Source organism: Camponotus vicinus, unplaced genomic scaffold (assembly GCF_025532165.1).
Source record: "Camponotus vicinus isolate PSW18456_S1 unplaced genomic scaffold, iyCamVici1.0 SCAF_9, whole genome shotgun sequence".
NCBI lineage: Eukaryota > Metazoa > Arthropoda > Insecta > Hymenoptera > Formicidae > Camponotus > Camponotus vicinus.
Window position 1 is genome coordinate 11,053,143 of NW_028141981.1, and position 22,150 is coordinate 11,075,292.

General features: G+C 40.3%; 2 protein-coding genes across 2 annotated transcripts; both read left to right on the top strand.

Moving 5' to 3' along the window:
• Window positions 1–7,193: 7,193 nt before the first annotated feature.
• LOC145977272 (uncharacterized) lies at window positions 7,194–7,880 on the top strand. The gene has a single exon (XM_083109135.1). The coding sequence runs from the start codon at window positions 7,194–7,196 to the stop codon at window positions 7,878–7,880; it is 687 nt and encodes a 228-aa protein (XP_082965261.1).
• An 834-nt stretch (window positions 7,881–8,714) lies between these two features.
• On the top strand, window positions 8,715–13,631 carry LOC145977274 (uncharacterized). The gene is made up of 4 exons (XM_083109136.1): window positions 8,715–8,761; window positions 12,951–13,124; window positions 13,371–13,444; window positions 13,621–13,631. Exons 1-4 carry the CDS (start codon window positions 8,715–8,717, stop codon window positions 13,629–13,631), a joined length of 306 nt encoding a protein of 101 aa, XP_082965262.1.
• The last annotated feature ends 8,519 nt before the right edge of the window (window positions 13,632–22,150 follow it).

Here is a 22,150-nt window from a genome sequence, read left to right on the forward strand (position 1 = left end):
TAAACGGTTAACGCATTTAATTATTAATTACACACTCGATTAAAGAAACGCGTTAACAGAACGCGATACTCGATGCAAAGCGCGCGACGCGACGACCGACGACAAGCAGGTCAGGTTAGTACTAGCGCGTAATGCTACACGTTTATGTTTGGCAGCGCTAGAGGCGCTAGTACTAATTTGACCTGCTTGTCGTCGGTCGTCGCGTCGCGCGCTTTGCATCGAGTATCGCGTTCTGTTAACGCGTTTCTTTAATCGAGTGTGTAATTAATAATTAAATGCGTTAACCGTTTATTAAATTCGTACCGTAACCGTTGGTAAATTCCTCCTTTTATCAATCGTGAGTGATTAAGTGCGCGAGTAAATTTGTAAAAGTGTTGAAAGTGATGAAAGAAAAAACTTCGCTTATTTGACGATGTGTCAGACTGCGTGTTGAAGAAACGACGTCTCGTCGACGACGATTATTATCGTGCAACACACTGGGCACTGCTATTTATCAGCAGTATGAAGAATCTCATTATTAAGGTAAGAATAAGTGAGTGAGTGAGTGAGTGAGAGAGTGAGAGAGAAAGAGGGAGAGAGAGAGAGAGAAAGAGAGAGAGTACGGTGCATGTGTGGATACGCGTGCATAAATACACCACACACACTGATTGTTACACTCATCGTGTGCAGCAATCAGCTGATCGCGTCGAGCGCCCCACATGATCGCCTGTATCGGACGATGAGTTGCGCCGTCCCTGTCTACCTCTTGTACTCGTTCCGTAATTCGCAAACTATTTTATTTAATAATTTAAAAACTAAGCCTCGTAGACAATTTTGGTAAAGGGAAAATCGTCTTAGAATAGACTCGACAATTTATTTTTTTAAAGACAAACGTTTATTCTGGATCACCCTGTATATGCGCCGACTGAAATCGGACTAAAATCCCAATTTTTATCGTTAATTATCTAGAATTGGCATTTTTTATGTTTAACATCTTTGGAACTACACATTTGTTTGTATTTAATGACAATGGTCTTTTTTCTTTTATATGTGATTTTCTGAAACATTTAAATTACAAATAAGAAGAAAGAACTTATTTTATATATATATATATATATATATATATATATATATATATATATACATATATGTATGTATGTATGTATATGTGTGTGTGTATTTACTTTTACATAATATTAACTATTAACAAATGAACTGAAAAAAACTTACGTCTCTTTTTCATGACAAAATATTCTGTTAGCTCTAACAAGCAATTGGTTTTCTAAAATATCTTCACCGATATCAAATTCATTTTGTCTCCGCAATGGAGACAAAATGAATTTTAATCCAGAGAATAATCGTTCTACACTGACTTGAGTGGCAGGTACAGCTAGAACAGTCATTGCTAATTTATATAATTCGGGTTGATTTTGTTTCTTTTCATCCCAAAATTGTAATACATTTATTTTTCTATTAAGTCTTTTTTGTTCAATGTTGTATCTTTCAAGTTCAGTTTCTATTCGATACAAATCCGATTCTCTAGATGAACATGTCTTTGTTAAATTTTGCTGTCGTTCTTTGAGAAGTCTTTGTTGAATTTTGCTGTCGTTCTTTGAGATGTCTTTGTTGAATTTTGCTGTCGTTTCTTTCAAAAGATTTTCAAATTTATCATGTGTAGAAGCTGTTGATAAACAGGCATTTTTACATATGTCAGACTCTATGATTAAAGAATTAATTCCTATAATTGGAAAGCGTTTTTATTTTCTTCGAAATCGGAAGAAGTTGCTTGAAAGGGAAAATGAAAATTTAGATGTGGTAAGATATTTTTCGTATTACGTAATTTTATTTTTGTGGAAAGTAGTAGAAATTGTTATTTTTTGGACTAAAACTTTATGCTCTCTTTTACGGCTTTTTATAAATTTATTAAATCTAGAAGTTTCTTTTGTCGAATTTCTATAAACAATTATAAGTATAAATTTTATTTAACATTATATATATATATATATATATATATATATATATATATACAATATATTTAGTTTTGTTGAAAATTGTAAAATTATATTATAAATCTCTTTATATTTGCATTCAAATTAATAGAAAATATTTTATACTTGCAATATCTTAATTTTAATATAAAATTTAAATATTTCTTTTCTAAAAATTACAGTCTATTTGTTATTCTTTTAAATAATTTAGAATCTTTTAATATTTTATATATTTTGTATATTTATTCAAATAAATGTGATATTTTATTTATACTTAATATTTTGTGTGTGTGTGTGTATGTGATATATATTGGTATAATTATATTATAATTTTTAATATTGTATTTGTGTGTAAAAATATAATTTTTGAAACATTTATTTTATTCAACATATATGGATATATTTGGTATATAGAAATTTATATAGAAATTATATTACAATTTGAGTATATCATTTATTGTTTTTCTTAATAATCTTATTGAAGCATCTACATGTGTTTTTTTAAGTTTTATTAAATTAATTGGATTTTTGTAATTTTTATTATTAAATATTAATTTTTTATACGTACAAATTTGAGAGTATAAATTTATTTTTATATTATATTTAATTATTGAAAAATTTTTATATTTATTCCAAAAGTCTGTTATCTTTTAAACAAGATGTAGTTATATTATCTCCTTTACATTTTACAAAGCGAAAATTGAATTAATCATGATTCTTTTTTGAATATATTGTAAATTGTATATTCCGCATTAATTATTTCTACTTTTATTATAAAAAAAGTTATTTACAATATGATTTATAATAGGAACTCTCAAATCAATTATGTGGAAGTGAATCTATAGCAAGTAGTTCTTCGGATAGGGATACTATAAGAAGTAGTTCCTCGATTAGCTCATTTGAAGATCGTGGAAAGGTAATGTTTTATATAAATTTTATAACAACATACATTCTTTTCAGTTTTATGTGTTTTTAACTAAGGTTTATTATATCATGCATATATTATTCAGTGTAGGTTTAAATGCACATACAATTAAAAACATTTTTATATATATTTTATATTTTTCTTCTAGATTCTAAAAAAATTACTCTCTGAATCAAGTTGTGGTAGGAAAATCTTGAGCCAAGAACGATTAACTCCGTCAGATCGCAATAAAATTTGTCATATAATTATTGATAAACTTCTTTGCAAATCTAAAAAGTAATTCATAAATGTTGTACAATTTACGAATATTTTGTTATTTTATTTTTTTATTTTGTTTCATTTTAATTATTGTAGAATTACTTCTGAACAATTTCAAGAATGGTCTGCAGAAATAATCAGCGTTTTTAAATACGAAAAGGCATCGACGTATTATGTTCCATTTAGTGCAAAATTTAAACGTCTTGCTAATGGTAAATTTTGGGACAAGTATAATAATCTTAAAAAATATATTCAACAACACGAAAAAAAAGATGAAAATGAAAATATTGAAACTATTCCTGACTGTCAAGAAACATTAATTAAATTACGTGCAATTCAACCGGATGATCCAAATCTCGAAAATCTTTGGAGAGAAACGTTTAAGGCTAGAAATAGAGGATCATCGATTATTGATTATTATGAGGAATATCCTATTTTAAAAACTTACATTGGCATTGTACTGGTAATTATATTTAAAGTTTCAATATTCTATCAAATTTATAGAGATATTTTATATATATTTTATAAATTATTGTAAATTATTGCAGTTACAAATTGATTTTGAGATAGAAACAGGAATAGAGTCGTGTTTTTTTTCTAAAAAGTGGCCCGAAGTTGCTCCATATGTATTACAACTCGCTATAAAAAAAGAAGTATGCTCATCATTGTGCGAGCTACAGAATGGTATATATGTATACATATATAAACATATAATTTCTTTTTACATATTCTCTCCACAGGATATGCGTCAATGCCGTTGCCACGGATGGATTCTGTCGCTCGTTGATCAAATGGGCGTAAAGACACGTCCGACTTCCTCCCACATACATCTCTATCTTTCTCTGGAGGCCTGCCCCGGCCCTATCTTAGGGTCCATCCGCCACTGCTATTTGGTACAGTGGGGATTTTAATATATACTAGAGGGATCTTGGGGGATGTGGTCACTCTACGGCGTTGTGCTCGTCGGTGCCGTTTTATACGGAAGGCCAGTCGGAAGCCAGCATGTACGCGAATACCTCCACCGGCACTTATTTGGTCAGCGAGCGACCTTTTCAAGGATCCTCCATGGCAATCGGCATTGCATCCATCGAGCAAGATACCAACATCGCTCTGGAGTCGCATATCACTGTGTTAAAAAGCAGCATTAGGTGTGAGGTCTGGATAGCTCAGTGGTCTAGAGCAGTTGCCCGGAAAGCGAAAGACTCGGGTTCGATTCCCGATCCAGCCACTTGCGCCTCACATATTTTTCTAGTCTGCGAATATTGTTTTCTAGCAATTATTCGTTAGGCTGAAAAATGTGTGAATGCTCTTTCCACAGGATATGCGTCAATGCCGTTGCCACGGATGGATTCTGTCGCTCGTTGATCAAATGGGCGTAAAGACACGTCCGACCTCCTCCCACATACATCCCTATCTTTCTCTGGAGATTTAAATGCGCAACAAAATATTTTATATTCATTTTATTTTTCTATAATTATAAATAGTGTAAACTTAGAAATTTTACTTACAGTTTTTATAATAAAATTTATTTTATATTTAGAATTTAAATTTATAATAAAACTTTTTAATTTTTTTCAGAATTTTACGAAAAGATGTTAATTTTTTATATATAAAATAAATAACGATTTTTTTTTTTAAATATTTTTTTATTGAATCTTTTTTACATGTTTTTGTTATGCAATATTCTATTCTATTTTTATTTTGTTTGTAATAGTAATGAAATAATAAAATAGTTTAATATGATTAATAGATTTTGTTTTGAAGAAGAAAGACGAAAAAAATTTAATTTTTTTCATTATATATTGTATATATATATATATATATATATATATATATATATACAGTGAGTCATTTTAATCTATAATCCCAATTATCTCGTTGGCAAAGCATGACAGAGAAAAAATTTTCCCACAAAAGTTGTTTGTTTCTTTGGGGGCCATAAGGGGGCCACCATTGGTTTGACCTTGAAGAGTCACGTGAAGGTCACCTTCAATTTCTTAAATGGAACCTACATTTTCTCATTACATATTCTTGTAGCTTATCTCGAGAGCTTTCCAAAACATTATAATTAAGTATTTTTTCATTAAGTACTTTTCGAGTTATGAGGCTTGGAATTACCCTTGACATCAGCCGAACCCAGGATGCACCGTCAAGGAGGTTGTCAAAAGGATTTAGCATCCCATTTTTTTTTGTGTGTTCTTTGTTTTTTTGTGTTTTTCTGTATTTTTTTTTGTTTTTGTTTTTTTTTGTTATTTTTATGTTATTTGAATTGTAAACTCCCTTGCCCCTCACGTATAAAGTGCTCAATTGCGATGAGACTTCCAATCTTTATGCAATATTTACTTGAGTTAACCACGGATTAATTGTTCAAAATTATCGCCGTTTTGTTGGATACAAAGATCAAGTCGTACCCTGAATTGTCTTATTGTTCCAAGTAAAACATCTCGAGGTATTGCTGCACAAGCTATACGAATGCGTTCCATCATATTATCTCTCGTTATTGGCCGTTGAGCATAAACAGCGTTCTTAAGATATCCCCATAAGTAAAAATCTGGAGAAGTTAGGTCAGGTGAACGAGGAGGCCATGCAACAGGACCACCTCGTCCGATCCACTTGCCATTGTAATGGGTATTTAAATAATTGCGAACAATGTGTGCATAATGCGGCGGTGCTCCATTTAATTGGATCCACATCCTTAGCCTTGTTGCTAAGTCCACATTTTCTAGTAATTGTGGTAAAATGTCTCTAAGCAAACTTAAAAAGTTTTGCCTATTCACGTTCTCTTCAAAGAAATAAGGACCAATCAAATAGCCATTGACGATTCCACACCAGACCATAAGACTCCAGCGGTGTTGATTGTCTATGGACCTGAACCAGTGAGGATTTTCATCTGACCAATAATGGCAATTATGTCTATTCAATTCTCCAGTATTTTTAAATGTTGACTCATCTGAAAAAAGAACATACCTGAAAAAGTCTTGATCTTGTTGAATCATTCGCATTGCCCATCGACAAAAACGTACACGCAAAATCATTTGGGGTTAACTGTTGAGTTAATGTAATGTGATAAGCGTGATATCTTCTCGCTCTCAATATTCGCGATACTGTTGCTTGAGGTATGCCTATTTCTCTTTCTATTTGTCGAGTACTAATGTGAGGATCAAGATGAATATTCGCTAAAATGGTAATAACACGCGGATCATTTTCGTCGTATTCGTGGTGTCGGCGTTGACGAACAAGAGCTCCATTTCGAGCTCTCTGAACGGGGGTTTGAATTGTGACATTATTGGGGTGTCTCCTATTGGGGTAGCGTTCTGCATAAAGTCTTGCAGCTGCTGCATAATTGTTTTGACTTTGTCCTAAAATCATTATCATATCAACAATGTCGTTGGCACGATAATCAGCCATGTTCCAATTCAAAAAATTTGTTTGAAAAAGGTAAATTGGAAAACAGACTTTTTTTCAATAGAAAATGACGATGCACAAAAAAGTAAAATTTTACTAACTACTTATAACGCTTGGTGGTAAATCTCAGTTAGGTGCAGAATAACTGGTATATCGTTGTTTTTTTCAAAAAGTTTACTTTTTTGTGCATCGTCATTTTCTATTGAAAAAAAGTCTGTTTTCCAATTTACCTTTTTCAAACAAATTTTTTGAATTGGAACATGGCTGATTATCGTGCCAACGACATTGTTGATATGATAATGATTTTAGGACAAAGTCAAAACAATTATGCAGCAGCTGCAAGACTTTATGCAGAACGCTACCCCAATAGGAGACACCCCAATAATGTCACAATTCAAACCCTCGTTCAGAGAGCTCGAAATGGAGCTCTTGTTCGTCAACGCCGACACCACGAATACGACGAAAATGATCCGCGTGTTATTACCATTTTAGCGAATATTCATCTTGATCCTCACATTAGTACTCGACAAATAGAAAGAGAAATAGGCATACCTCAACCAACAGTATCGCGAATATTGAGAGCGAGAAGATATCACGCTTATCACATTACATTAACTCAACAGTTAACCCTAAATGATATGATTTTACGTGTACGTTTTTGTCGATGGGCAATGCGAATGATTCAACAAGATCAAGACTTTTTCAGGTATGTTCTTTTTTCAGATGAGTCAACATTTAAAAATACTGGAGAATTGAATAGACATAATTGCCATTATTGGTCAGATGAAAATCCTCACTGGTTCAGGTCCATAGACAATCAACACCGCTGGAGTCTTATGGTCTGGTGTGGAATCGTCAATGGCTATTTGATTGGTCCTTATTTCTTTGAAGAGAACGTGAATAGGCAAAACTTTTTAAGTTTGCTTAGAGACATTTTACCACAATTACTAGAAAATGTGGACTTAGCAACAAGGCTAAAGATGTGGATCCAATTAGATGGAGCACCGCCGCATTATGCACACATTGTTCGCAATTATTTAAATACCCATTACAATGGCAAGTGGGTCGGACGAGGTGGTCCTGTTGCATGGCCTCCTCGTTCACCTGACCTAACTTCTCCAGATTTTTACTTATGGGGATATCTTAAGAACGCTGTTTATGCTCAACGGCCAACAACGAGAGATAATATGATGGAACGCATTCGTATAGCTTGTGCAGCAATACCTCGAGATGTTTTACTTGGAACAATAAGACAATTCAGGGTACGACTTGATCTTTGTATCCAACAAAACGGCGATAATTTTGAACAATTAATCCGTGGTTAACTCAAATAAATATTGCATAAAGATTGGAAGTCTCATCGCAATTGAGCACCTTATACGTGAGGGGCAAGGGAGTTTACAATTCAAATAACATAGAAATAACAAAAAAGAAACAAAAAAAATACAGAAAAACACAAAAAACACAAAAAAACACAAAGAACACACAAAAAAAATGGGATGCTAAATCCTTTTGACAACCTCCTCGACGGTGCATCCTGGGTTCGGCTGATGTCGGGTAATTTCAAGCCTCATAACTCGAAAAGTACTTAATGAAAAAATACTTAATTATAGTGTTTTGGAAAGCTCTCGAGATAAGCTACAAGAATGTGTAATGAGAAAATGTAGGTTCCATTTAAGAAATTGAAGGTGACCTTCACGTGACCTTCAAATGACTCTTCAAGGTCAAACCAATGGTGCCATCTTATGGCCCCCAAAGAAACAAACAACTTTTGTGGGAAAATTTTTTCTCTGTCATGCTTTGCCAACGAGATAATTGGGATTATGGATTAAAATGACTCACCGTGTATATATACATATATAAAATGAACATTATATATATATATATATATATATATATATATAAAATGAACATTATATATATATATACAGGGTGTCCAAAAAGTTCCGGTACAGCTGAATAACTCCCAAGATAAAGTATTTTCCAAAAATGTTAAGGTCATTCTTGTAGTAACTTTCAACGAGGAATTCAATGGTGACCTTGGTTTTTAACTTGACGATGACCTTCAAGGTTATTTCAAAGTCAACTTTATTTTTTTAAACAGAAACCCCCTTTTTTGATGTCGGCAATCGAAAGAGCGGGAAATTTTACGTCCAAAAATGTTCTCAGTTCATAGGTCAGGTGTGACCTTGACGGTCACTGAAAGGTCATTTAAACTTGAACAAGGTCTGGATACCTCTGAGAAGCATAGCTTCTGGAAATGATTCAAACTTACCTTAGTAATTTATTTGAACAAAGTGCATTCAGTAGTAACCTCAGACTTGACCTTGCCGCTGACCTTCAAGTTTTTTTCCCATTAGAATATTAGATTTACTTTTAGCGTTATCCAGGAACAACGACGTGGACGTAGTAAATTTTATTCCCTTTGGGGTGCTTAATTATCGTGAGTCCCCTTGCCTCTCACGTTTTGGGGTGCTTGATTATCGTGAGTCCCCTTGCCTCTCACGTTTTGGGGTAAATCTAATATTCTAATGGGAAAAGAACTTGAAGGTCAGCGGTAAGGTCGAGTCTGAGGTTACTACTGAATGCACTTTATTCAAATAAATTACTAAGGTAAGTTTGAATCATTTCCAGAAGCTACGCTTCTCAGAGGTATCCAGACCTTGTTCAAGTTTAAATGACCTTTCAGTGATCGTCAAGGTCACACCTGACCTATGAACTGAGAACATTTTTGGACGTAAAATTTCCCGCTCTTTCGATTGCCGACATCAAAAAAGGGGGTTTCTGTTTAAAAAAATAAAGTTGACCTTGAAATAACCTTGAAGGTCATCGTCAAGTTCAAAACCAAGGTCACCATTGAATTCCTCGTTGAAAGTTACTACAAGAATGACCTTAACATTTTTGGAAAATACTTTATCTTGGGAGTTATTCAGCTGTATCGAAACTTTTTGGACACCCTGTATATATATATATATATATATATATATATATATAACACTATTTATATGTTAATTTCAGATATACCTCTCGATACATTAAGTCTTCTTATATTGCCTTATTTATTTCAACCATGTAATGTTAAAACGGGCAACAAAAAAAGATGGAAACCTTCTAAAATAGAAATATCGCAAAGTTTTATCTGCCGAATTCCTGTAAGTAAAAATTTTCTAACATATTTTAGAAAATTATATTATTGTTCGCGAGCGGAATCCGACAGTGCGACGATAGGAACGAAAGGCCTTTAAGTGAAAAAGTGCGCGCCACGTTCACACTCAAAACAGACGTTTATTAATGTCAAGAATAAAAAACAAGTGTTCAGTGCAGTGATTGCGAGAATAAGACAGCGGAAGTTCACAGTGAGAGCAGTTTTCGCGAGCGGTATCGCGAGCGGTGTAGCGAGATTGCGATAGTGCAAGCGGTTTTCGAATGCGTATGCGGTTAATCGTAGTCAAAGCGGAATAGCGGTCGTTATAAGCGGTTTGATTTGCGTTTTATCAGAAAAGATAGCGGAAGTCCGAGTGAGTAAGCGGTCGTATAACAGAATAGCGGTTTAACAAAGCGAAGCGGTTTAGCGAAAAGTGCGGTTTAACGAAAAGTGCGAGACTTCGCTCGTTTCTCGGTAATCGCGTCTTTTATTGAGGTGCCCCTTTGCGACGTGGGCCAATAAGTTTAATTGTTTAGCGGTGACCTCAGGGCGCCGCGCGTAATTGGCCGCCGATGAGGTCTGAGGTAGACAATTCTTTAGTTGTCATGCGCGCAACTTTTTCTATCAGCTGATTGGCAATCAGCTGATCGTGACGTATGGGCGCGCATGCTCACACGCCTCCCTGATTTTGTCGACGGTTGCTTTATTATTGCGAATGTTTATGATCAGCGTTTCTCGATCGATGAAAAAATGCGAGATACCGGGAACGGTCGCGTTTTTGTGAAGGATCGAAAGCTCGAGAAGATTCCTGACGCCCGTTAAATTGAATTCTCGAATTATAGAACATTATTTGAAATATTCTGAGAAATTTAATCCGGGATGAATTTTATGATTTTCGAACAATTATTATTCATAACACACACACACACACATGCATAAGTTTATCGATTGTTATTTTATTTTTTTAAGAGTATAGCAGAATTGAAACCTAAGTTACAAAAACGGAAAGAAAAACTTTTGGATTGACACTACAGCCAATGATAGTTGCAATTGGTTCTATTGTAAATTTAACTGCTTTTTATGTTATTATAAATAACATTAAATATGAATCAACAAGTCTGCTCAATGCAGTGAACTTATGCTTCCAAGTTTTTTTTGCGCTAGATGCAAAGTATCCAGTAGATTCTGAACTCGTATGGTATTTTTTACAATATTTTATATACGGTATTATTAATGCAAAATATACTAAAAGTTTTGTTTCTGTGGACATTGTTTGGAATGAACTACAAGAACTGATGTCTGTTTCGAATGAGTGAAAGTGACAATTACTATAATTAAGGAACCATAAGTTCACTGATTTCTATAATCAATATATATTATATAATTTATAGAATTATGTGTGTGTGACTAATATTTAAAAAATATAAAACACTTATACTTTACTTGCTATTAGACATACATTCTTAAAAATGCTAAAGTGTCAAATTTGTTCTAATACTTTCCCTAAAAGATACTTGAAATTACATATGCGATTTGAACATGATACACATTTGAGTTATGTTAAGTATATTTGTCAGTTTAAAAATTGTCATCGTTCCTACTCAGATAATAAGATGCTTAATCAGCATCAAAGACGTTGCAAGCATTTTACAAGAGCAATATTAGAATCAGAAATATCTCGAAAACCAGCTACAAATATAAAACAGGTAGACATTTATAATGAAACCAAATTAGAATGTAAAATATCCAATAAAATATCAAATTTAAACAAAACAAGTGTCGAAATACTAAACATTTCTGATGATGCAAAATCTAACAATGAAAACAGCAATATAATTTATGATCAAAACTTAAATACTGCGCAGACCGATCTTCGTATACTTGCACTAAAAATGATTTCTTCGCTACATTCGGATGCTACGTTATCTCGAATACAAATTAATCGAATTACACGTGTATTCCATTTATTTCTTAATACAAGTTACGTAAATGATTTAAAACAAATGATATCTTTTACGGAATCACCAAATTTAAATCATATAGTCCAGAAATTCGAAATCTTGCAAAATGTTTTTAGCGAACTTGATAGTGAATATAAGCGAAATAAGTTATTAATTAATCTTGGATATTACATTAAACCTAGACGAATATTTTTCGGAACCATGGATGTAAGAAGTGAAAATGCATTAAAAACTGAAAATATATATGGACAACTAATATCATTAAAAGAAGTACTAAAAGCATTTTTCGAAATAAGCGATGTATTTGAGAAAACGTGTAAGTATATCGATACATTAAATAAAGATAATAATGAAATTTATAACATTATACAAACTAATTTTTGGAAATCAAAAATCTCAGATAATACATCAATAACTATTCCTTTGTTTTTATATGAAGATGCTTTCGAAATAGCAAATCCACTTGGATCACATGCAGGTATTTATAAATTATGTGGAATGTATATCTCAATACCATGTTTACCACCAGAATTATATTCAAGATTAGATAATATATTTCTTGCTCAATTATATCATGCTAGTGATTCAAAAATGTTTTCTAAGAAACAGATTTATTCATACTTAATTAATGAATTAATCATCCCAGAAACAGAAGGTATTCAATTAATGATAGAATCTACAAATATTCAAATTTACTTTAAACTTGCATTAATAATCGGCGATAATTTGGGATTAAATGGCATCTTAGGATTTGTCGAAAGTTTCTCTGCTGACAGTGGTGTCGATTTTGTAAAGTATCTAAAAATATATCTCGTAAGTTATATAGCGAAGACATCAATGCATTACGTAATAAAGTAAATTACGCAGAAGATATAACAATTAACAATGTAACCGTCACAGGCATAAAAGAAAATTGCGCATTTAATATTTTAAATAATTTTCATGCAGTTGAAAATTATAGCGTTGATATTATGCATGATCTATTGGAAGGCGTGTGTGTATATGAAATTAGTTATATTTTGTATTATTGTATTATAGAGCAACAATATTTCACTTTAGAAACTTTGAACTGGCGTTTGCAATTTTTTAATTTTGATCCGATGTCAAGTCGTCCTCCTGCAATTTCAAATTCACAATTGCTTAACAAATTCATTAAAATATCTGCTTCCGAAATGTTAAGTTTTGTATTAAATGCTGGTTTAATATTTGCTGATCTCATAACTAATTCTAGTGATAGACATTGGGAACTCTTTATATTGTTACGAAAAATCGTTTCCATTACACTTCAGTACTTACAGTATTACTGAATCAACAGCAGATTTATTAGAAAGCTTGATTAATGAACATCATATGTTATACATTGATTTGTTTGGAGAATCTTTGAAACCTAAACATCATCTAATGGTGCATTATCCTCGAATAATGAAAATTGTTGGACCGCTTCGTTCTCTTTGGTGCATGAGGTTTGAAGCTAAACATCGGCACTTAAAACAATATGCTCGTGCAATTACTAGTAAGATAAATATATGTCACAGTATTGCAATTAATCATCAAATAATGTTAAGCAATTTATTAATAAAATTGCAATCAAATAATTTACCTTATGTGACATATAAAAGAAGTAATTCATTAGTTTCTCATAAAAAAGTGTCATTAAAAAATTGCACTCAGTTGAAAAGTATTTCTTTTGGAAACGTAACAATTAAAAGAGGATCGATTGTCTTAATAGGAATTGATAACGACGATTTTCCTTTATTTGCAGAAATTGCAGATATTTTCACAAGTAACATAAATGCATCTTTAGCATCGCCATCAAATTTTATAGCTACTGTAAAATATTTGTTTGCAACGTACTTTGATAATCATTATCAAGCTTATGCTATAAATATTTCAAAAAAATATGAAAACATAAATTTTGATTGTATAGTTCATTTTAAAACATATACATTAATTCAAAAGGCAGATGGTAAATGTTATATTAGTTATTAAGATAAATATAGAGTATATATATTTAAGTAATTACTTAAAATTTTGACAAAAACAAATTTTTTTTACTATATAAATATTTATTTTATTTCTTGGTTTCATATGTTATATTTTTCAATATAATATTAAGTTTATGTTTGATGTTTGTATATTTTATACTCTAATCTATGTAATTTCTATACACAACTTCTATATACTCCATGTAATTTCTAATTCATAATAGCAAAATATTTGTAATGTACTTTGATAAACATAATGATAAGCTTTCATAAGTTTACATAGTTAAGTATAGTTAAAGTATACACACTTATATATATTTCAGAAAAAACATAACTATAAATTTCGATATGTGTAATGTGTATTTTAAAGTATATATCAAAGTTAATTTAAAAAAGAAAACTAAAAGATATGTGCAAATGTTATATTATTGAATTATATATATGTAAAAAAATAATATATGTAAAAAAATACAATAAATGTATGTAAAAAACCATTTTGTATCTACATTTTGTATCAAAAAATCAAATAAATATTCTTTAAAAAATTACTTTTTCATCCTTTTACACTTTTGTGCCTATATTAGAAATACTGATCTACAATAAAATAATCATCATGAATGGTTAATTATACTCAACTATATAGTAGTTACAAACAGTTATTATAAAAATAATTTTAACTATATTAAACGTTCTAGTAAATCCAATAATATATTATTGTTATTGTGAAATTAATATATTTTCATGCAACTATATGTATGGTTGGTACACACATAACTGTCATTTTTACATGGTAAGTGGTATTATAAATATGATGCTAACGACTAAAATGAAAGTAAAAGGAACTATATATTATAGTAATAAATTATACTTATATTAATAGTAAAATATTATATTTTTTATATACAGGGTGAGCCATTTTAATTAACGCACGCAATTATTTCGGAAACAAAGCATTTTAGAGAAAAATGTTTCAGACAAAAGTTTTATGGTTTCGAGGGGGCCATAAGATGGTATCATTGGTTTGACCTTGAAGAGTTATTTGAAGGTCACATGAAGGTCACCTTCAATTTCTTAAATGGAACCTACTATTTGTCATTGCATATTCTTGTAGCTTATCTCGAGAGCTTTCCAAAACACTATAATTAAGTACCTTTTCGTTAAGTACTTTTTGAGTTATGAGGCTTGAAATAATTTCTTAATTTTACATAAACCGTAAAATATCTTGTAAAATATTCATTTTTCGATTATCTTACCTTAATACTTTTATGTACAAAATAATGAGAGGATTCAATTGGTGTAAAGAAAACACATAGTTGTTTTGAAGAAAAAATATATAATTTGCAATTAACAATTCCATATTTGCGTGCGTGCGTGCGTGCGTGCGTGCGTGCGTGCGTGCGTGCGTGCGTGCGTGCGTGCGTGCGTGCGTGCGTGCGTGCGTGCGTGCGTGCGTGCGTGCGTGCGTGCGTGCGTGCGTGCGTGCGTGCGTGCGTGCGTGCGTGCGTGCGTGCGTGCGTGCGTGCGTGCGTGCGTGCGTGCGTGCGTGCGTGCGTGCGTGCGTGCGTGCGTGCGTGCGTGCGTGCGTGCGTGCGTGCGTGCGTGCGTGCGTGCGTGCGTGCGTGCGTGCGTGCGTGCGTGCGTGCGTGCGTGCGTGCGTGCGTGCGTGCGTGCGTGCGTGCGTGCGTGCGTGCGTGCGTGCGTGCGTGCGTGCGTGCGTGCGTGCGTGCGTGCGTGCGTGCGTGCGTGCGTGCGTGCGTGCGTGCGTGCGTGCGTGCGTGCGTGCGTGCGTGCGTGCGTGCGTGCGTGCGTGCGTGCGTGCGTGCGTGCGTGCGTGCGTGCGTGCGTGCGTGCGTGCGTGCGTGCGTGCGTGCGTGCGTGCGTGCGTGCGTGCGTGCGTGCGTGCGTGCGTGCGTGCGTGCGTGCGTGCGTGCGTGCGTGCGTGCGTGCGTGCGTGCGTGCGTGCGTGCGTGCGTGCGTGCGTGCGTGCGTGCGTGCGTGCGTGCGTGCGTGCGTGCGTGCGTGCGTGCGTGCGTGCGTGCGTGCGTGCGTGCGTGCGTGCGTGCGTGCGTGCGTGCGTGCGTGCGTGCGTGCGTGCGTGCGTGCGTGCGTGCGTGCGTGCGTGCGTGCGTGCGTGCGTGCGTGCGTGCGTGCGTGCGTGCGTGCGTGCGTGCGTGCGTGCGTGCGTGCGTGCGTGCGTGCGTGCGTGCGTGCGTGCGTGCGTGCGTGCGTGCGTGCGTGCGTGCGTGCGTGCGTGCGTGCGTGCGTGCGTGCGTGCGTGCGTGCGTGCGTGCGTGCGTGCGTGCGTGCGTGCGTGCGTGCGTGCGTGCGTGCGTGCGTGCGTGCGTGCGTGCGTGCGTGCGTGCGTGCGTGCGTGCGTGCGTGCGTGCGTGCGTGCGTGCGTGCGTGCGTGCGTGCGTGCGTGCGTGCGTGCGTGCGTGCGTGCGTGCGTGCGTGCGTGCGTGCGTGCGTGCGTGCGTGCGTGCGTGCGTGCGTGCGTGCGTGCGTGCGTGCGTGCGTGCGTGCGTGCGTGCGTGCGTGCGTGCGTGCGTGCGTGCGTGCGTGCGTGCGTGCGTGCGTGCGTGCGTGCGTGCGTGCGTGCGTGCGTGCGTGCGTGCGTGCGTGCGTGCGTGCGTGCGTGCGTGCGTGCGTGCGTGCGTGCGTGCGTGCGTGCGTGCGTGCGTGCGTGCGTGCGTGCGTGCGTGCGTGCGTGCGTGCGTGCGTGCGTGCGTGCGTGCGTGCGTGCGTGCGTGCGTGCGTGCGTGCGTGCGTGCGTGCGTGCGTGCGTGCGTGCGTGCGTGCGTGCGTGCGTGCGTGCGTGCGTGCGTGCGTGCGTGCGTGCGTGCGTGCGTGCGTGCGTGCGTGCGTGCGTGCGTGCGTGCGTGCGTGCGTGCGTGCGTGCGTGCGTGCGTGCGTGCGTGCGTGCGTGCGTGCGTGCGTGCGTGCGTGCGTGCGTGCGTGCGTGCGTGCGTGCGTGCGTGCGTGCGTGCGTGCGTGCGTGCGTGCGTGCGTGCGTGCGTGCGTGCGTGCGTGCGTGCGTGCGTGCGTGCGTGCGTGCGTGCGTGCGTGCGTGCGTGCGTGCGTGCGTGCGTGCGTGCGTGCGTGCGTGCGTGCGTGCGTGCGTGCGTGCGTGCGTGCGTGCGTGCGTGCGTGCGTGCGTGCGTGCGTGCGTGCGTGCGTGCGTGCGTGCGTGCGTGCGTGCGTGCGTGCGTGCGTGCGTGCGTGCGTGCGTGCGTGCGTGCGTGCGTGCGTGCGTGCGTGCGTGCGTGCGTGCGTGCGTGCGTGCGTGCGTGCGTGCGTGCGTGCGTGCGTGCGTGCGTGCGTGCGTGCGTGCGTGCGTGCGTGCGTGCGTGCGTGCGTGCGTGCGTGCGTGCGTGCGTGCGTGCGTGCGTGCGTGCGTGCGTGCGTGCGTGCGTGCGTGCGTGCGTGCGTGCGTGCGTGCGTGCGTGCGTGCGTGCGTGCGTGCGTGCGTGCGTGCGTGCGTGCGTGCGTGCGTGCGTGCGTGCGTGCGTGCGTGCGTGCGTGCGTGCGTGCGTGCGTGCGTGCGTGCGTGCGTGCGTGCGTGCGTGCGTGCGTGCGTGCGTGCGTGCGTGCGTGCGTGCGTGCGTGCGTGCGTGCGTGCGTGCGTGCGTGCGTGCGTGCGTGCGTGCGTGCGTGCGTGCGTGCGTGCGTGCGTGCGTGCGTGCGTGCGTGCGTGCGTGCGTGCGTGCGTGCGTGCGTGCGTGCGTGCGTGCGTGCGTGCGTGCGTGCGTGCGTGCGTGCGTGCGTGCGTGCGTGCGTGCGTGCGTGCGTGCGTGCGTGCGTGCGTGCGTGCGTGCGTGCGTGCGTGCGTGCGTGCGTGCGTGCGTGCGTGCGTGCGTGCGTGCGTGCGTGCGTGCGTGCGTGCGTGCGTGCGTGCGTGCGTGCGTGCGTGCGTGCGTGCGTGCGTGCGTGCGTGCGTGCGTGCGTGCGTGCGTGCGTGCGTGCGTGCGTGCGTGCGTGCGTGCGTGCGTGCGTGCGTGCGTGCGTGCGTGCGTGCGTGCGTGCGTGCGTGCGTGCGTGCGTGCGTGCGTGCGTGCGTGCGTGCGTGCGTGCGTGCGTGCGTGCGTGCGTGCGTGCGTGCGTGCGTGCGTGCGTGCGTGCGTGCGTGCGTGCGTGCGTGCGTGCGTGCGTGCGTGCGTGCGTGCGTGCGTGCGTGCGTGCGTGCGTGCGTGCGTGCGTGCGTGCGTGCGTGCGTGCGTGCGTGCGTGCGTGCGTGCGTGCGTGCGTGCGTGCGTGCGTGCGTGCGTGCGTGCGTGCGTGCGTGCGTGCGTGCGTGCGTGCGTGCGTGCGTGCGTGCGTGCGTGCGTGCGTGCGTGCGTGCGTGCGTGCGTGCGTGCGTGCGTGCGTGCGTGCGTGCGTGCGTGCGTGCGTGCGTGCGTGCGTGCGTGCGTGCGTGCGTGCGTGCGTGCGTGCGTGCGTGCGTGCGTGCGTGCGTGCGTGCGTGCGTGCGTGCGTGCGTGCGTGCGTGCGTGCGTGCGTGCGTGCGTGCGTGCGTGCGTGCGTGCGTGCGTGCGTGCGTGCGTGCGTGCGTGCGTGCGTGCGTGCGTGCGTGCGTGCGTGCGTGCGTGCGTGCGTGCGTGCGTGCGTGCGTGCGTGCGTGCGTGCGTGCGTGCGTGCGTGCGTGCGTGCGTGCGTGCGTGCGTGCGTGCGTGCGTGCGTGCGTGCGTGCGTGCGTGCGTGCGTGCGTGCGTGCGTGCGTGCGTGCGTGCGTGCGTGCGTGCGTGCGTGCGTGCGTGCGTGCGTGCGTGCGTGCGTGCGTGCGTGCGTGCGTGCGTGCGTGCGTGCGTGCGTGCGTGCGTGCGTGCGTGCGTGCGTGCGTGCGTGCGTGCGTGCGTGCGTGCGTGCGTGCGTGCGTGCGTGCGTGCGTGCGTGCGTGCGTGCGTGCGTGCGTGCGTGCGTGCGTGCGTGCGTGCGTGCGTGCGTGCGTGCGTGCGTGCGTGCGTGCGTGCGTGCGTGCGTGCGTGCGTGCGTGCGTGCGTGCGTGCGTGCGTGCGTGCGTGCGTGCGTGCGTGCGTGCGTGCGTGCGTGCGTGCGTGCGTGCGTGCGTGCGTGCGTGCGTGCGTGCGTGCGTGCGTGCGTGCGTGCGTGCGTGCGTGCGTGCGTGCGTGCGTGCGTGCGTGCGTGCGTGCGTGCGTGCGTGCGTGCGTGCGTGCGTGCGTGCGTGCGTGCGTGCGTGCGTGCGTGCGTGCGTGCGTGCGTGCGTGCGTGCGTGCGTGCGTGCGTGCGTGCGTGCGTGCGTGCGTGCGTGCGTGCGTGCGTGCGTGCGTGCGTGCGTGCGTGCGTGCGTGCGTGCGTGCGTGCGTGCGTGCGTGCGTGCGTGCGTGCGTGCGTGCGTGCGTGCGTGCGTGCGTGCGTGCGTGCGTGCGTGCGTGCGTGCGTGCGTGCGTGCGTGCGTGCGTGCGTGCGTGCGTGCGTGCGTGCGTGCGTGCGTGCGTGCGTGCGTGCGTGCGTGCGTGCGTGCGTGCGTGCGTGCGAGACTGTTACGTGTCGTGACTTTGCGAATATCGTTCTGTCTTTGTCGCGCTTATTACGTGTATGATCTGCGTCTATTTCGTGATATTTGTTGTGTGTGTGAGTGTGCCGCGGTGCGTAATAGAATACAATTAATTAAGAAATTGCCGAAATTCGAGAACTTAATATTAATATTAAATATTTATTTAAGATAATAGTAAAAGTAATAAATATTTTAAAACACTTATTTAATCTAATTAATTTTTAAGTAGATATCATACGATGTATGGATATCACACACATCCATGACAATAATAATATTAATATGTTAAATGTTTATTATGTTTACCGCATTCTTCAATCGAACACATGATCGCGTTCGATAACGCCAGTAGTACCTTAACCTACCGCAACCTGCCATGACAAAAAACTGCTTGCAGTAGCCGAGTAATTATCGTCGCATTGTCGCGTCGTCGCGTCGTGTAGTAACGTGTCCGCGCGTGTTTCTTTCATCGAGTGATTTTTAATCGCCAACAGTTATTATTCGACAGTGATTAATAGTGATTAGTGATAGAGTCATTAGTAAATTTCTCGTCTCATCGAGTGAGTAAATAAATGTGATTACGTTAAAGTTTATAAAAGAATACATTTCATGAAAGAAGAAAAACTTTCTGTTAATAATTTAGTGTAGATTTCTTGTCTTTTGCAACGTGATATCTACGTTAAATTTGAGAACGTACGATCTATTGGAAAATTCATTTCTCCTTCAAGCAATTACAGCAATACATCAAAAGTCATCGAACAAGGTAATAATAACTATTTTTTGACGTTATGTGAAAACAGATCTCGGGAAGTCATAGGGACAGTGTGTCAAAGCAAATTCGTGAAAAGAGAGGGGTTTTTAGTGGGTAGGGAGTACCGAGTTGGTAATTCGACTTGGTATTCGAGTTCCACATAACTCACTGGATCGACCGGTGGGTATGCATAAAATGCATTTTCCCCTCTCGTAAAAAAAAAAAAAACAAATTACAGGTGAGTGAGCGAATGAGAGAGAGAGAGAGAGAGAGAGAGAGAGAGAGAGAGAGAGAGAGAGAGACAGACAGACAGACAGACAGACAGACAGACAGACAGACAGAGAGAATGTATGTGTTCGCATGTGTGTCTGTATGTGTCATACGTTAACTACTTCCTTTAATAATTCAAAAACTAAGCTTCGGACGAAATTTTGCCAAAGGAAAAATCGTCTTAGAATTCGGTCAAGATTATGTTTTTGCAAAAACATAAAGTTATTTAGAATCACCCTGTATATATATATATATATATATACAGGGTGTCCCGAATTTAAATGGCAAAACTTCAGGAGCGTGTAGGGGACCGAAAAACTAAGTCAAAAAGTCCTTTAGCGATTTGCTCGTTTTTGCTTCATTTTGGAGAAAATCGCAAAAAAAGAAACAAAACAAGTTTTCTTTTTTTTACTTATTTATTTACATTTTATTTGTTATCATCTATTTAATGCAGATATTGTTCAAAATGTAGCCCTCTTACAGCAATGCAAGCATTACATCTAGCACTGACTTGATTAATTGCGGCTAGACATTGTTCTGGTGATATTTGGTGCACTGCATCTATGATTCGGTCTCTTAATTGCTCTCTTGAATTGATTGGCACCGAATAAACTTCCTGCTTCAAGGTTCCCCATACGAAGAAGTCCATGGGTGTCATATCAGGTGATCGGGGTGGCCAAGGTACTATTCCTCCACGTCCAATCCATCGTTGTGGATAATTTATGTTCAGCCAAGATCGAGCAGCTCTGCTATAGTGAGCTGGACATCCATCGAGTTGGAACCACATTTCAATCCGCTGCTGTAAGGGAATGTCTTCTAAATAATTAGAAAAGTCGTCCTCTAAAAAATGCGTAAATGTGATTCCATTCAATCTTTCGGGTAAGAAATACGGTCCCACCAGCAATCCGTTCCAAATTCCAAGCCAAACGTTTATAGCAAATTCATGCTGAAACCTGTTTTCTCTAATAGCTCTGGGATTTTCATGAGCCCATACATGATAATTTCTTTGGTTAACAATTCCTCCTCTTGTAAAGGTAGCTTCATCGGTCCATATTATTTTTAATGGAAATAAATTGTCATTGCGAATTGTTTCAAGAAACCAATTACTAAAATTCAATCTCTTGACGTAATCTTGAGGTAATAAATTCTGTACTTTTTGAAGATGGTACGGGTAGCGATTATCACCTTTCAAAGTTCGCCATATTGCCTGCCGCGATATTCCTAATGCAGCTGATGCTCTTCGGACGCTAGTCTCAGGATTGTTATCAAAGTGGTGTTGAATACAATTTCTTCTCCGACAATCTGCTCTTAACGCTGCCTGGAATTGGTCGCCTTCATTACGAAGTGAAAATGACCCAGTCTCTCGTAGTCTATTAAAAGTCAACGAAAAGACTTGTCGATTAGGCACTCTTCTATTTGGAAATCGGCGCGCATACTCTCGCATCGCTTCTAAAGCATTACCGTTGCAGAAACCGTACACGAAAACTATATCAGCGTATTCAACATTAGAATATGTACGCGGCATTGTAGCTGATGCTATTCACTTCAAAATATCTGAGTAACTGACTAAAGACTGATGAAGGACTCATAGAAGAAAGCAAGAATGTAAACAAATGAAAGAATGTAAAGGATAACATCAAGTAACATCAGTAAAAAGAAGAAAACTTGTTTTGTTTCTTTTTTTGCGATTTTCTCCAAATGAAGCAAAAACGAGCAAATCGCTAAAGGACTTTTTGACTTAGTTTTTCGGTCCCCTACACGCTCCTGAAGTTTTGCCATTTAAATTCGGGACACCCTGTATATATATATATATATATATATATATATATATATATACACGGTGAGTCATTTTAATCTATAATCCCAATTATCTCGTTGGCAAAGCATGACAGAGAAAAAATTTTCCCACAAAAGTTGTTTGTTTCTTTGGAGGCCATAAGATGGCACCATTGGTTTGACCTTGAAGAGTCA